Source organism: Alternaria alternata (genome assembly GCF_001642055.1).
Source record: "Alternaria alternata strain SRC1lrK2f unplaced genomic scaffold CC77scaffold_6, whole genome shotgun sequence".
In the NCBI taxonomy this organism is placed as follows: Eukaryota; Fungi; Ascomycota; class Dothideomycetes; order Pleosporales; family Pleosporaceae; genus Alternaria; species Alternaria alternata.
In genome coordinates, this window is record NW_017306195.1 from 77618 (window position 1) to 89185 (window position 11568).

The 11568-nt window shown below is 50.7% G+C and overlaps 6 protein-coding genes across 6 annotated transcripts; 2 read left to right on the forward strand and 4 right to left on the reverse strand.

The window, feature by feature from the left end:
- Window positions 1-170: 170 nt before the first annotated feature.
- Window positions 171-2008, reverse strand: CC77DRAFT_726872 (HET-domain-containing protein). Its single transcript, XM_018532929.1, has 2 exons — window positions 1903-2008; window positions 171-1845 (listed from the first exon to the last, which is right to left on the reverse strand). Exon 2 carries the CDS (start codon window positions 1811-1813, stop codon window positions 260-262), a length of 1554 nt encoding a protein of 517 aa, XP_018387771.1. The 5' UTR covers window positions 1814-1845; window positions 1903-2008; the 3' UTR covers window positions 171-259.
- Window positions 2009-2259: 251 nt separating this feature from the next.
- Window positions 2260-3359, reverse strand: CC77DRAFT_1018384 (hypothetical protein). The gene is made up of 3 exons (XM_018524610.1): window positions 2890-3359; window positions 2586-2836; window positions 2260-2535 (listed from the first exon to the last, which is right to left on the reverse strand). The coding sequence occupies exons 1-3, from the start codon at window positions 3284-3286 to the stop codon at window positions 2374-2376; spliced, it is 810 nt and encodes a 269-aa protein (XP_018387772.1). The 5' UTR covers window positions 3287-3359; the 3' UTR covers window positions 2260-2373.
- A 69-nt stretch (window positions 3360-3428) lies between these two features.
- Window positions 3429-5519, forward strand: CC77DRAFT_726906 (hypothetical protein). Its single transcript, XM_018532930.1, has one exon. It carries the CDS (start codon window positions 3504-3506, stop codon window positions 5256-5258), a length of 1755 nt encoding a protein of 584 aa, XP_018387773.1. The 5' UTR covers window positions 3429-3503; the 3' UTR covers window positions 5259-5519.
- Window positions 5520-5611: 92 nt separating this feature from the next.
- Window positions 5612-7831, forward strand: CC77DRAFT_1018386 (ceramide glucosyltransferase). Its single transcript, XM_018524611.1, has one exon. The coding sequence runs from the start codon at window positions 5884-5886 to the stop codon at window positions 7561-7563; it is 1680 nt and encodes a 559-aa protein (XP_018387774.1). The 5' UTR covers window positions 5612-5883; the 3' UTR covers window positions 7564-7831.
- On the reverse strand, window positions 7488-9314 carry CC77DRAFT_727076 (voltage-gated potassium channel subunit beta-1 channel subunit beta-1). Its single transcript, XM_018532931.1, has 4 exons — window positions 8830-9314; window positions 8753-8775; window positions 7990-8702; window positions 7488-7937 (listed from the first exon to the last, which is right to left on the reverse strand). Exons 1-4 carry the CDS (start codon window positions 8925-8927, stop codon window positions 7716-7718), a joined length of 1056 nt encoding a protein of 351 aa, XP_018387775.1. The 5' UTR covers window positions 8928-9314; the 3' UTR covers window positions 7488-7715.
- Window positions 9315-11465, reverse strand: CC77DRAFT_1086771 (MFS general substrate transporter; the record flags this gene model as incomplete). The annotated part of the gene is given in 5 exon segments (XM_018529440.1): window positions 9315-10477; window positions 10541-10983; window positions 11038-11171; window positions 11216-11219; window positions 11233-11465. 5 exon segments carry the CDS (start codon window positions 11463-11465, stop codon window positions 9702-9704), a joined length of 1590 nt encoding a protein of 529 aa, XP_018387776.1. The 3' UTR covers window positions 9315-9701.
- Between the last annotated feature and the right edge of the window lie 103 nt (window positions 11466-11568).

The following is an 11568-nucleotide window of genomic DNA, read 5'->3' on the forward strand; positions in this document are numbered from 1 at the left end:
CACCCGCCTAACGAGGCAAACTTCATTGCCTGCCGCCTGTAGTGCAGTCTATGCAGCACTATAGTTCGCCCACATCTGCCCAATGGGACAGCTTTAGATCATTGTGAATTGTGGTGGTTCACACCGGAGCGTTTCAATTTTCTGGGCTTTCTACTGTTCATATAAATGAAGTGGCTTTTAATTACTGTAGACCGACACATCAGTAGAACTTGTCAGGCATGGCAGATAGCTGTTATGCAACTCTAAACTTTTATTGTGTTCAGTGTCTCACAGTGTGGCAAAGCCTGGGTCTGCCCTTTTTGTATTTTGTGTTTCCATGTAAATTACCGCAGCGCCTTGTATCATCATGACTTGAAATGCTGTTCATGACAATGCCGAGAAGTGCGCTAAAAGACATCCGCAATGTCGCATCCCCTGATTCTCGGAAGTTCTCTAGCTCAACCCCGAAGGTATCGTAAAGACGACAGTCCACGTGATTTTGGCTGCATGACTGACCATTGATACATCGAAGAACTTTTCCGTAATGACATTCCGAGACAAGTAAATGAACGGGTATGTCGGGGCAGGTCCTACGCATACAAACAATAACACCTCTTTTTCTGCGCCAAACTTCTGGAAATGTAGTTTCACAGAAATCGTGACATCTGTGGTGCTTATCCAGATCAGAAGTCTTAACTGGGAACTCGATATATGGCGTCGCCTCCTCCACTGGCTGTATTCTGACACGACCCCGGGGCCACAACGTCCGCCATAGTACGTCTGCAATGATGGCAGCGGAGCATAAGCACAGCGAGTCAGAGTATACATCTAGTATGTGCCGCATAACTTCCTCATCCGAAACCTCGTAGTTGACTTGAATTCTATTGCCTTGCGAACACAACGCTAGTAAGGAGTATATGCGATCCCGTGGGATATCACAGCGCGTTCTTCGAAAATGATAAAGGAGACTCAGGAGGTCCGATTTCCAAGTTTGCGAAGTCTCTTCCATCCGCCCTCCGATGTAGTTGGCGATGTAATGGAAGGGAGAGTTGGTTGAAGTTACCGTCTCAAGCACAAGATTGAGATCCACAGCCTCTGATCTTGCGACAATGGCGGCGGATTGAGCTAGAGCGATCTCTTGTGTTATCCAGGCTCGAGACCAGTACTCACTGCAGCAGAAACGAACAAGAGTTTCGGCACTGACACCGGGTTCGATGGGAAGATGTACCTGGGCAACACGCGGCAATGTGTTGCTTGCTTTCCAGCTTCTGGACATGGCATCGATGTAAGCTGGCCTTGTCCTTATATCTTTCAGCACACTCTCAATCTCTTCATCGCATCCGAGCCAGCAAAGGACCATATCGGCTTTCGAATATATCCTCCCCATTTGTTGCACCTGATGGTTGCGCTCAGCCTTGTTCTCTTGGTCGATACACATTGCATCGATCCAGAAATTTCTGCGTCTCAGCGATCTAGATGTCCGTACAGTACAAAGAAACTCCCATAGACCTTGCCGTACGTGGAACGGGCTCCCATCGACTTCGACCAAGTATAAAGGGTTTGGCTCACCCCAGGTGTACGAGAGACAGGTGTATGATGGTACCGGGGTACACATGTCGAAAGCTTCATCTAGTCGTTTTCCTGATTCTGAACGTGAAGTCCCGAAGTGGGCAATTCGGCACTGGACCGCACCATCCTTGGAAAGCTGGGAAGAAACTTGGAGAAGACGTATCGAAGGGGCACTGAGATCCAGTGGTTTGTGCTTAAAGTGTGTTCGTTCGGCTGTCCCGGCTAAACGACAGCACAATGGATGTAGTTCATCTAGGCTGGACATGTTTCGTTGGTCATGGACGAGGCTGCGGAAGACTGGAGTTTTAAATCAGTTACTGGAGACAAGTGACCGAGCGAGTTGAAGACGCATACCGTTTCGAAGGAGAGCTAGAATTGAGCTTCGGGACAACAACAAATGTCATGTTGTTATCAGTGTATGAAGATGGAGTTGAAAGGTTGCGGTTCCAGCGTACCGCCACCTCGGTAGGCGCATTGAATGTAAGCAACGATACAGCTGACCAATCAGAACAAAACCGAATTTGTACTCGTGATATCCACTTATCCTTCTCAAATTACAAGCAATCGGTTCTCGTTACGATCCAGTCAGCTTGAGTTTCCTACCTGGAGTTCAGCCTTGCTACATCCCGTCGCCTTACCTTCGGGAACACATTCAAAAGAGCGGGCATAGTGTTAAGTGATAGACGAAGCATGATCAGGGGAACGTCAGGAGATGACGAAGACGTAATTCGATTGTAAATCGCGACGTACGCCATATCGAGTGCTTGTTTACAATATAGTACAAAGTCTGACAGTGGTTTTGTACAAGATCGAATTGCATTCAAGTCATGAATCGGGAGAAAAGCTGAAGCCAAGTGGTGCAAGTATCTTTTCTTGCACGACCTTGTTGGCTACTTCGCCGCCACGCTCCAGAGCTACGGCTCCCACAATGGCATATAGGGAAGTCATGAGGACAGTCTCGAAACCAGAACCTTGAAGGTTGTCCGCCTGAAAATGGTTAGCCTGCAAACCAGAGTGCCGTTTGTATTCAAGCATACCCTCTTGGGTGTCCACCGAGTGACCTTATCCAAGCGGTATCGCTCTGCTATCGGTGCTAGCCGTGACTTGCTCAGCACCAGACTCTCTGCTTCGTCGGTCAAGCCCTGCAGCCCGTTCAAGGCAGGGTGTAGGTATGGTTTACGGCCGTACTCGTCGTTGACTGGTACACCGTTGGAATCCCTCGGCCATTGGTGTTCTTGTGGCGAGTTTATGAGTGCTTGTGATGTTTGTAGTTCGACAATCCTCCGTCCTGCCCATTTTATTAGCCTCCCGCCTGCCCGCCTCAGGAATATGCACACATACCCAAGTATGCCAGTCGGTCATTGAATCCTCTCTTTCCGTGGTCGAAGCTCTTGTGTGTAACGGCTAACCATTTGACGTCGTCCCCCAGCATCTTGTCTCCTCCAGGGCCCAGCATGCGTATGTACGCATCGTCTAACTTTTTCGGGTCATCGTTGACTTTGTGAATGCCCCCTTTGGCTGCCGGTCGTATCCTGTAGGGTGCTACCATCCGCGGGGGTGTTTGCTGCCATCGCGGCCGGCCCGCAGCTTCTGTATCATATTCGGTGGCTCTCGATGGGGTGGTGCTCGAAAATGCGCATGCGGAGGTCCGCACGATGCATGTTTTTGATGTTTGCGAGGGGCGGAGTGATGATGAAGCGGTCGAGACGAGTGATCGGAGCGGTCGTTTGGAAGCCATTGCGATACTTCCAAGGGCTGGGTGAGGTGCAAGAGGCGTGATTGGCGGGAGGCGGAGACGATGCTGCTGGCGGAGGTGAAGTTCGGATCATCGAAAAGTTGCGGCACGCGGATCGCGCCTTACCACAACCACGCTAGCCCCAGTCGCGCCTACCGCTCCCCATCTTGCGCCCCCGATACGCGACTTCTCCCCCTTGCTGCGCTCCGTTTGAGTCGTCATGGCGAGTCCTGGTGTCTCGAAGCCGCTGAGAGAGTTACTGGCCGAACAACTACCCAAAAACGTGCCCATCACCTTCTATCACTACTCAACTCCGCCGTCCAAGTCCTCTGCTCTCTTCTCCGCGCCGCCCCATGGCAAGTCCGAACGCACATATTGCGAGTCGCACACGTTGGCAGCATCGATAGTGCCAAAAGACGCCGCAGCCTCAGAACTACCCGAGGAGCTTCTGATACTTGCCATCGAAGTCTTAATCTACACCACCAGGAACCTCACCACCATCTTCGTCTCCAAAGCCGACTCGACGGGTTATATATCTGAGCTGCAATTACCGCGAGCCCAATCTGCATCGCCCTTGAAAGCTATTTGCGGCACGTTTGTATCTTGGCTCGCAAGAGAAAGACAAAGGGAAGGGAAGAAGCTTGTTGTGTCTTTGTTCGCCAGGGCACAGGATCAATACCTGTTCCCAGCAAGCATCGAGAACAAGAACAAGCATGTTCTGGACGATAGGGGCTTGGTAAAATGGTGGTGCAGAGTGCTCGATCCAATCATATGGGAGTACAAAGCTGAAGGAGAAGGGAAACCCTTCGCTGAACGGCTAATGGAGGGTGAAGGCACCAAGACCAACGGCACACCAACACAATCCGAGTCCACAGCAAAGGGATATCTAGTGATACCGGGTTTCGAATCATACGATACACTGCGATACATTCCTCCGCCCTCCGTCCCCAACACCCCTCGACGCTGGGCCACTACACACCCACTCCTACAGATCGCTCCATATCCTGCTGCACCACCACGGTGCCTGGTACCACACTTTCCAGATGATCCTAAGGCTAGATTTCTTGATGAGTTAGACGAGGAACTTCCCGACCGTGGCACGGATAATATGGTAGCAGATGGAGGCACACCGTCAAGAAGTAATGGGCAATGGAAGAGTGTCAAGACGCTCGACCAGTTCTGGGAGTTCATGGCTTTCAGGCAAGAGTGCTCATCAGGAAGGATAGTAGGTTTCATATGGGTCGTCATAACACCACCCAAGCCTTCGATACCCGAAGAAGACGAGGACATGCCGTCACAGCTGTCAGCGTCACAGTCCTTCTCGCAAACCAATTCACAAGAGAATATGTCCAGTCCAAAACGGCGGAAAACAAGTCGACGGAGACAAGAGGCCAAAACCAGGTATGGACCAATACCACTAGTTCTGCCGAAGATCAAGACTATCTATCGGAATCTACCGACCACGCCAAACATGTCTTCGCGCTCTGCCAAAACTCTTCCTGAGAACAGTCCATACTGGAGGTGGCCCGCTTCCTCACGTGGGACCATCTGTTTCTCGCTCAAGAACTATGATCGTGCACATGAAGTCCTCTTACAGCAAACGTTTGCGAACCGAAAGGCAGCAGCACGGAGTACGAGGAAGTGGAAAGAAGAAATCGCTGTTCTTGGCGGCATGGACGAATGGGCCTTTACAGTGATAGGAACTAAGGAATATGTAGCTGCAGTGAAGCCTGCGGATGCAACAAACAGCGTGACACCGACAATGGTCATGGGTGTACGAAAGAAGAGGAAGCCCGATATCCCATCAGAGGCGGCAACCGAGACAGAAAAGTTGGCTGAACCCGCACAAATTCCAGGAGAAGGCACCGTCAGGAAGAAGGCAAAAACTGAGCCAACACCCATTACTGATGCAAGTGCTGCAAATGGAGTGAATACCTTGACAGCCGGACTGGTGCGTAAGAAACCGAAAGTTTGAAACCATAGAGTCAATGAGACCTTTAGTATTGGGACTTGCTACAACATTCAGGGTTCGGAGAATATGAGGAGTTTTGGATAGATTTACTTTAGGTTTGGCGGGCGAGGTTGCTGGGCGAGCTACTTTTGCTAGCTCACATCTGGATCTTGACGAAAATGTACACGGACGTATTGATACCACCCTCTCACCTTGTTTACTTTCTGCAGCACAGGTTTACCAATATGAACAGTTTAGACGCTAGAGTGCTGTCGGACGTGAAGTCACTAGCGAGCGTGTATTACTGTCGGTGTGGAGACACCTAGGTGCTTGATCGCTACAAGCAATGTCCCTGGCGGAGAAGCCGGACCGCTCGGCAGTGCAAACAATCGCATGACCAACAGATACTGGAATCCAACACAACAGTAAGCCTGCTTCTTGATCTCTATCTGTCGTAGAACTTGTCCTGAGACGTGGTTCCAAAAGGGGCTGTCGCGTGGTGTTTGTCTTGGCAGGTCGTCACTTTCTGGTTCGAAACTCCGCAACCTCCGTGCCGTGAGATTCGTCAACATCCCACCCTCACTCTGACCCTACGACACTTTTGCGCATGCTTGGCGCGCCCGACCTTGCGACAGGAGAAGATGTCTCCATGTTGCGTACCATCATTGCGACCGGCTGCCTGATTTGGTGGGTGGTAGTCTGGAATGTTTGTGCTATTGGCTTCGTTCAGCTTTTCCGCTATTACTGGAGGAGACCTCAGCAGGCAACGTGCGTTACGACATTGAAAGACGATGAAGTCCCTCGAGTCACCGTTATACGGCCAGTCAAAGGCCTCGACCCACGATTGTACGAATGCCTCGCAGCCACCCTCCGCCAGACGTACCCCAAAGACAAACTGAACACCGTGTTCTGCGTTCCTGAGCGATCCGATCCCGCCTTTCCGATTCTCGAACGCCTATGTAATGACTTCCCGGACGCCCATGTGCAAATCTTGGTCGAAGAAGAGGATCCGCTGCTACTGAAGGATAATAACGCGCTGGGACCCAATCCGAAGATCAGAAACATGAGTCGTGCCTATAGGGAGGCCGAGGGTGACATCGTGTGGGTGCTTGACTGTAACGTCTGGGTCGGCAAGGGCGTTTGCGGTCGACTAGTGGACCTACTATGTGGCTTTGGACAGGACAAACATGGCAACAGCAAGAGAAAGTACAAGTTCGTGCACCAGACACCTCTCACGGTAGACCTCGATTCGCAAGGTCTATCGCTACAGGACAGGAAGGAGTTGCTCGGAGGAAAACCAGAAGCTGCAGCACAGTTGACCAATATCGCGGCAAGCACATCTTCGGATCCTCGCAACCACTCGGGAAGTACTATCAGGAAGCTGCTGCAGCGTGGTGGCGGACGTCTGGACGAAGCTTTCATGTCTTCTGCCCACGCCAAATTCTACCAAGCCATCAACACCGTCGCTGTAGCACCCTGTATTATGGGCAAGAGTACTATGTTCCGTCGCTCCCAACTCAACTATGTTACCTCATCGAACCCAGAACGCACTCCCGGTATCGATTTCTTCTCCGACAATATCTGCGAAGATCACCTCATTGGCGATGTGCTGTGGAAAGAACCCCAAGCTTTCGAGAAACGAGGTTACCAACCAGAACCAGGGACCAAGAAGGAGACCTGGGGCAAGCACGCTATGCTCTTTGGTGACTTCTGCTACCAGCCAATCAGCCATACGTCTGTGATGGCCTACTTACAGCGTCGTATTCGATGGCTACGAGTACGGAAGTTCACGGTTACGTTAGCAACGTTTGTGGAGCCAGGAACGGAGAGTCTTCTGTGTGGGCTGTATGGCGCATACGCTCTAACGACGCTACCCGTGTTCCACAACATCGGCATCAGCCCGACTTGGACCTCCTTCTTCCTCATCTGGCTCCTACATCTGTCTGCTTGGTGTCTAGTGGACTACGTTCAATATCTGTTGCTTCACTGCGCCAAGACTGTCGAAATCGATGCCGACACTCCTGATTTTATCTTGCCCCAGCGATCAGCCTCTGCATACCACCGCACCGAAGTTCTTGAACCTCTCCTTGGCAATAAGACTCCAAGTGAGCCAAGTCTACTTGATGGTGCAAGAAGAAACTTCATGGACTTTCTCTATGCTTGGCTTGGTCGCGAGTTCTTTGCATTACCTGTATGGGTCATTGCGTTCTGGGGCGGCGTTACTGTAGAATGGCGAGGTCGGAAATTCTGGGTCGGGCTAGACATGAAGGTTCATGAGATATTGCCCCAAGTGAACGAAGCCAAGAAAGACCAGGGCAAGAAGCCTTAGCGCTTTATGCGTCTTTGAATTAGATTTTGTACAGCATGTAGCCATGAAAGCATTTCAGGTGTTTCCAGGACAATACAGATGCAGTCAGACGGGTGCACTGACATTTAGATGGTGAACTGAGTCTTTGTTGATCAAGAGTAAGTATAACCAAGCTAATCCTGTCGTGCAGGGTCCAGCTGGATGCCTCCTACAATACCATCAATCTCCGTCATGACGTCTGGCGTAAGCTTGTCCAAAACTTTCAGAGCTGCACAGTTGTCCACCACCTGCTCCGGTCTCGAAGCCCCAGTAATCACTGCAGAGACATGCGGGTTCTTCAAGCACCACGCAAGCGCCAGCTGCGATTGATTGATGCCCAGCTTATCCGCAATTGGCTGTTTCTGCGTTAGCGAAACAGCATCCAGAATTTATAAGCATTTGACCTACCTTCAAGTTTCTTGCGCTGTTGATCATGCCACTCCACTCATCGTTTCCATATCGGTCACGCATTCCACTCACGAAGCCATCTTTTCCTTCGGCGAATCTTGAACCTGCTGGCGGTGCATCTGGACTATCGTTGTACTTCCCACTCAGCAGCCCAAACTTCAATGGCGAGAATGTAGTTAAGCCAAGTCCAAATCGTGCATAAAGGCGCTGGAATTCGCCCTCAACCTTCTTCCTTTCGAGCAAATTATACTGCGGTTGCTCCACTATCGGTGCAATGAGACCCAACTGCTTCGCTATTCCGCATGCCTCGGCGATCTCATCTGCGGACCATTCAGACGTGCCCCAGTACAGCGCCCACCCTTTTTGCTCAATGACATGGTTGAATGCGCGGACCGTTTCTTCCATGGGCGTAAGACGATCAGGACGATGCGCATACACTATATCGACGTACTCCAAATCCATGCGCTTAAGCGATGCACGGAGTCCTTCGATGATGTGTTTGCGTGAGAGACCATGGTTGTTGACAAGCACCTCGCCATTTGCGCCGCCCCAGTTGAGTTTTGTGGATATCACGATGTCGTTGCGATTCCATGCGAACTTCTTGATAGCCTGGCCCATAATGATCTCGGACTGGCCACCAGCGTAAGACTCGGCAGTATCAAAAAACGTGATACCGTTGTCATATGCTGTCTTCATGATGGAAAATGTGAGTTCTATGGTTATGATTAGTTGCGTGGCTGATAAGCATGAAGACAAAAATCACCATTCTCGACATGGCCACCGAAGCTGCATTGTGTTTGATCAGTATATGCATGGAGATGAACGGAGATTTGAACATACGTGAGCCAACCGCCCAAACCGAGTGCAGATACATGCAAACCTGAGTTACCCAGGCGGCGGTATTGCATGCCAGTTTTACGAGGTTCCTCCCAAGCCATTTTGCGTGTATTTGGATAATCTCGTGAAATGTCTCAAAAGCTCGATTTCGTTGTATACCGAAGTAAGTGTGCGTCTCAAACAGAGCCACCATTGCAGTCACACGCTCTGCTAAGGCTCTCCAAAATTCTGTCGGCTACACCCAAAGCAGCAATTTCTCCATGCAGAGCGATGCCGGCGATGTGTTCTCCCACATCGGACGAAAAATCCTCTTTTAGGCAGTCGCGTTGATTATGTGCTGTTGAGGCCTTGGTATTCGCGGTTCCGGAATGACTCGCGAGAACGTGGAGAGTCCCGAGGTCGTCATTGATCCCCGCAATCACGACATAGGGCAGCTCTGGGTAATAGTGGGGCATTGGAGAGAAAGTGGGTCCGACTAGAGACGTCTTCATTGAACAAGACGGGTCTCTGCAGCCGACGCGAGGACGCATACTCATCCTCTGGCTAACTTGCGGTCTAGTAAACTTAAAAAAAAACGTACAAGAAACAAATACAAACAGTAACAAGATGTGCAAGCACTCAGAGGACACTCACCAAAGGCTTTCACGTAAGAGTAACGTCCATTGAATGTCAGAACACTCGCGTCGAGAGTTGCGATTAGACCTCGGAATAATCTCAGTTACGGATTGCCAATAGTTCGGTGCGGCTGAAATTTCGGTGGGTGGAGCGATTGGCGAAAGCATGTGATGTTGCAACCACAGCCCGTCCAGTATGTTACCATGCACATTGATCTTGACTAACTGCGTAATGACATCGGCTATCTTTCCGAGACCAGACTAAAGCGTGAACCTGAAGTCCAGCCGCTTGTTGCCGTCCTTCTCACGCGCGGCAATGTCTGCTTGGTAGACAGCCTTCTCTTCCGAAGTCATTTGCTCCCACTTCTCTTGCTTCTTCTTGTTCAGTCGTACCAGGGCCCATCGCTGAACGAGGAAGGTGATAACACTCAATGCGCAGATCGCCACTAGCACTGAGTTGCCTTGTTTGTAGTACGGACCATCGTATTTACGGTAGATTTGTGAACTGATCAAAGATCCAATTTGCACAATAACGTTGTACGTTGCGGCCGTAATCGCACGCTTCTTGACGTCGAATGTATTTTCCGAGATCCAGGACGAGACCAAAGGATGGAAATATGGGTAACCGGAGATCAACGTAATTAGAGAGAAGCGGCCCCATTCGCGGCCTCCGTCGGGTAGCGTCAGAAGGGCGATAAGGAGCGGCATGATCCAGAACTCGCCAAAAATGCAATGGAACGTGCGTTCGTTAAAGTAATCGCTCGAATATGCTAGGGCTAGCATGGTAATGACTTGAAGCGCAGCGGACGGGATAGTCAACATGTTACTGTCAAATGTGCTGAAGCCGAGACGTTTTAGTGTAAGCGTAAGGTAGCCTTGCACCGGGGAGGCAGGAATGTAAGCAACGAGGCCGATGAAGTATAAGCCCCACATAGAGGAGTCAGACCAGGCCGCGCGGATGTCCTTAAACGTGGCAGGCTCTTTGAGAGCCGTAAGGCCTTTTGCTGGATCGTCTCGAAGGATGCGGTTCACCATGACTGAATTCGAGCGTACGAAGTCAGTGAATGTCTCATATATACATTTCGTAGCTGAAAACTTACTAATCTCTTCCCGCTCGGTGTACCAGCCCTTACGCCAAAGTACGTTCGTGGTTGATGTCGGCGCTGCGGGTAGGTACAAAAACGATAATGTGGCAATGACAACCGTTAAGAGACCTTCAAGGAGGAAGAGCCAAAACCAGCCGGGCTTCCCACCGACACCGCGCATTTCCAGAATCCCAGCTGCGAGCAATGCGGAAATAACACGAGCGATGTTGAGTGTCGACCAGAAGGCTGCAAGACGTATGGAAAGCTCCTTGGACTTGTAGAAGTAGGTCGCAAACAAGATAACACCAGGGATGAAACCACCCTCACAGAGTCCGATGGCTGCGCGACCCAGATAGAATGAAGTCCGGTCGTGCATCCATGCCTGACCCCAAGATGCAGTTCCCCAGGCTAACATCATAGTTGGAAGGATGTACTTGAAACCATATCGCTTGGTGAGACTAGACAGGAGCGTGGTCAGACAGTGACTGCAAAATGATTCTGATATCACTCACAACTGGACCGGAAACTCGGCAGCAAGGAAGCAAACCAGTTGTATGGTCGTGCCATTGTTGTAATCATCAGAAGTCAGACCAAGATCGTTCAGAAGATTATCCGCAAGCGCATTTGATAGATTTCCGCGATCGAGCTGCAACAGTCAGTATTCGTAATCGTCAAGTAGCTTGTATCAACTTTCCTGCAGCCCGAACATCATCAGGCAGAGCCATGTGAGCAGTCGTAGATCTGTCTTCCGTACAACACGACGTTCTTCCTCAACGCTCCAGCTCGCATGGGGGTCGAAGCGATGCCGGCCTTCGTAGCTGTCGTGTGGGGGAACGATGTCTGCAAGCTCCTCTCTACCCACATGGGCCGATGATTTCAGCGAGTTGGCATCTTCGCTGATCCGTGTCGTATGCGGGGCTGCTTCGATGTCGTTGCCCATGTTGAAGAGCTGCAGTCGTCGGCTTCAACACGAGTCCTACGAATGGAGGCTGTTATAAAGATATAATGATCGGCACGCTACATCTCCCCTGACATGCTTTTAC

Excerpts from the sequence above, each read along its gene's own strand:
- CC77DRAFT_726872 (XM_018532929.1), bottom strand. The coding sequence starts at position 1,813 with ATGTCCAGCCTAGATGAACTACATCCATTGTGCTGTCGTTTAGCCGGG.
- CC77DRAFT_1018384 (XM_018524610.1), bottom strand. The coding sequence starts at position 3,286 with ATGGCTTCCAAACGACCGCTCCGATCACTCGTCTCGACCGCTTCATCA. Across the intron at positions 2,837-2,889 it reads TGACCGACTGGCATACTTGG|GACGGAGGATTGTCGAACTA; the intron begins GTATGTGTGCAT and ends TAAAATGGGCAG. Across the intron at positions 2,536-2,585 it reads CTCGGTGGACACCCAAGAGG|GCGGACAACCTTCAAGGTTC; the intron begins GTATGCTTGAAT and ends AACCATTTTCAG.
- CC77DRAFT_726906 (XM_018532930.1), top strand. The coding sequence starts at position 3,504 with ATGGCGAGTCCTGGTGTCTCGAAGCCGCTGAGAGAGTTACTGGCCGAA.
- CC77DRAFT_1018386 (XM_018524611.1), top strand. The coding sequence starts at position 5,884 with ATGTTGCGTACCATCATTGCGACCGGCTGCCTGATTTGGTGGGTGGTA.
- CC77DRAFT_727076 (XM_018532931.1), bottom strand. The coding sequence starts at position 8,927 with ATGGCTTGGGAGGAACCTCGTAAAACTGGCATGCAATACCGCCGCCTG. Across the intron at positions 8,776-8,829 it reads GGTTTGGGCGGTTGGCTCAC|CTTCGGTGGCCATGTCGAGA; the intron begins GTATGTTCAAAT and ends AACACAATGCAG. Across the intron at positions 7,938-7,989 it reads ACAGCGCAAGAAACTTGAAG|CCAATTGCGGATAAGCTGGG; the intron begins GTAGGTCAAATG and ends ACGCAGAAACAG.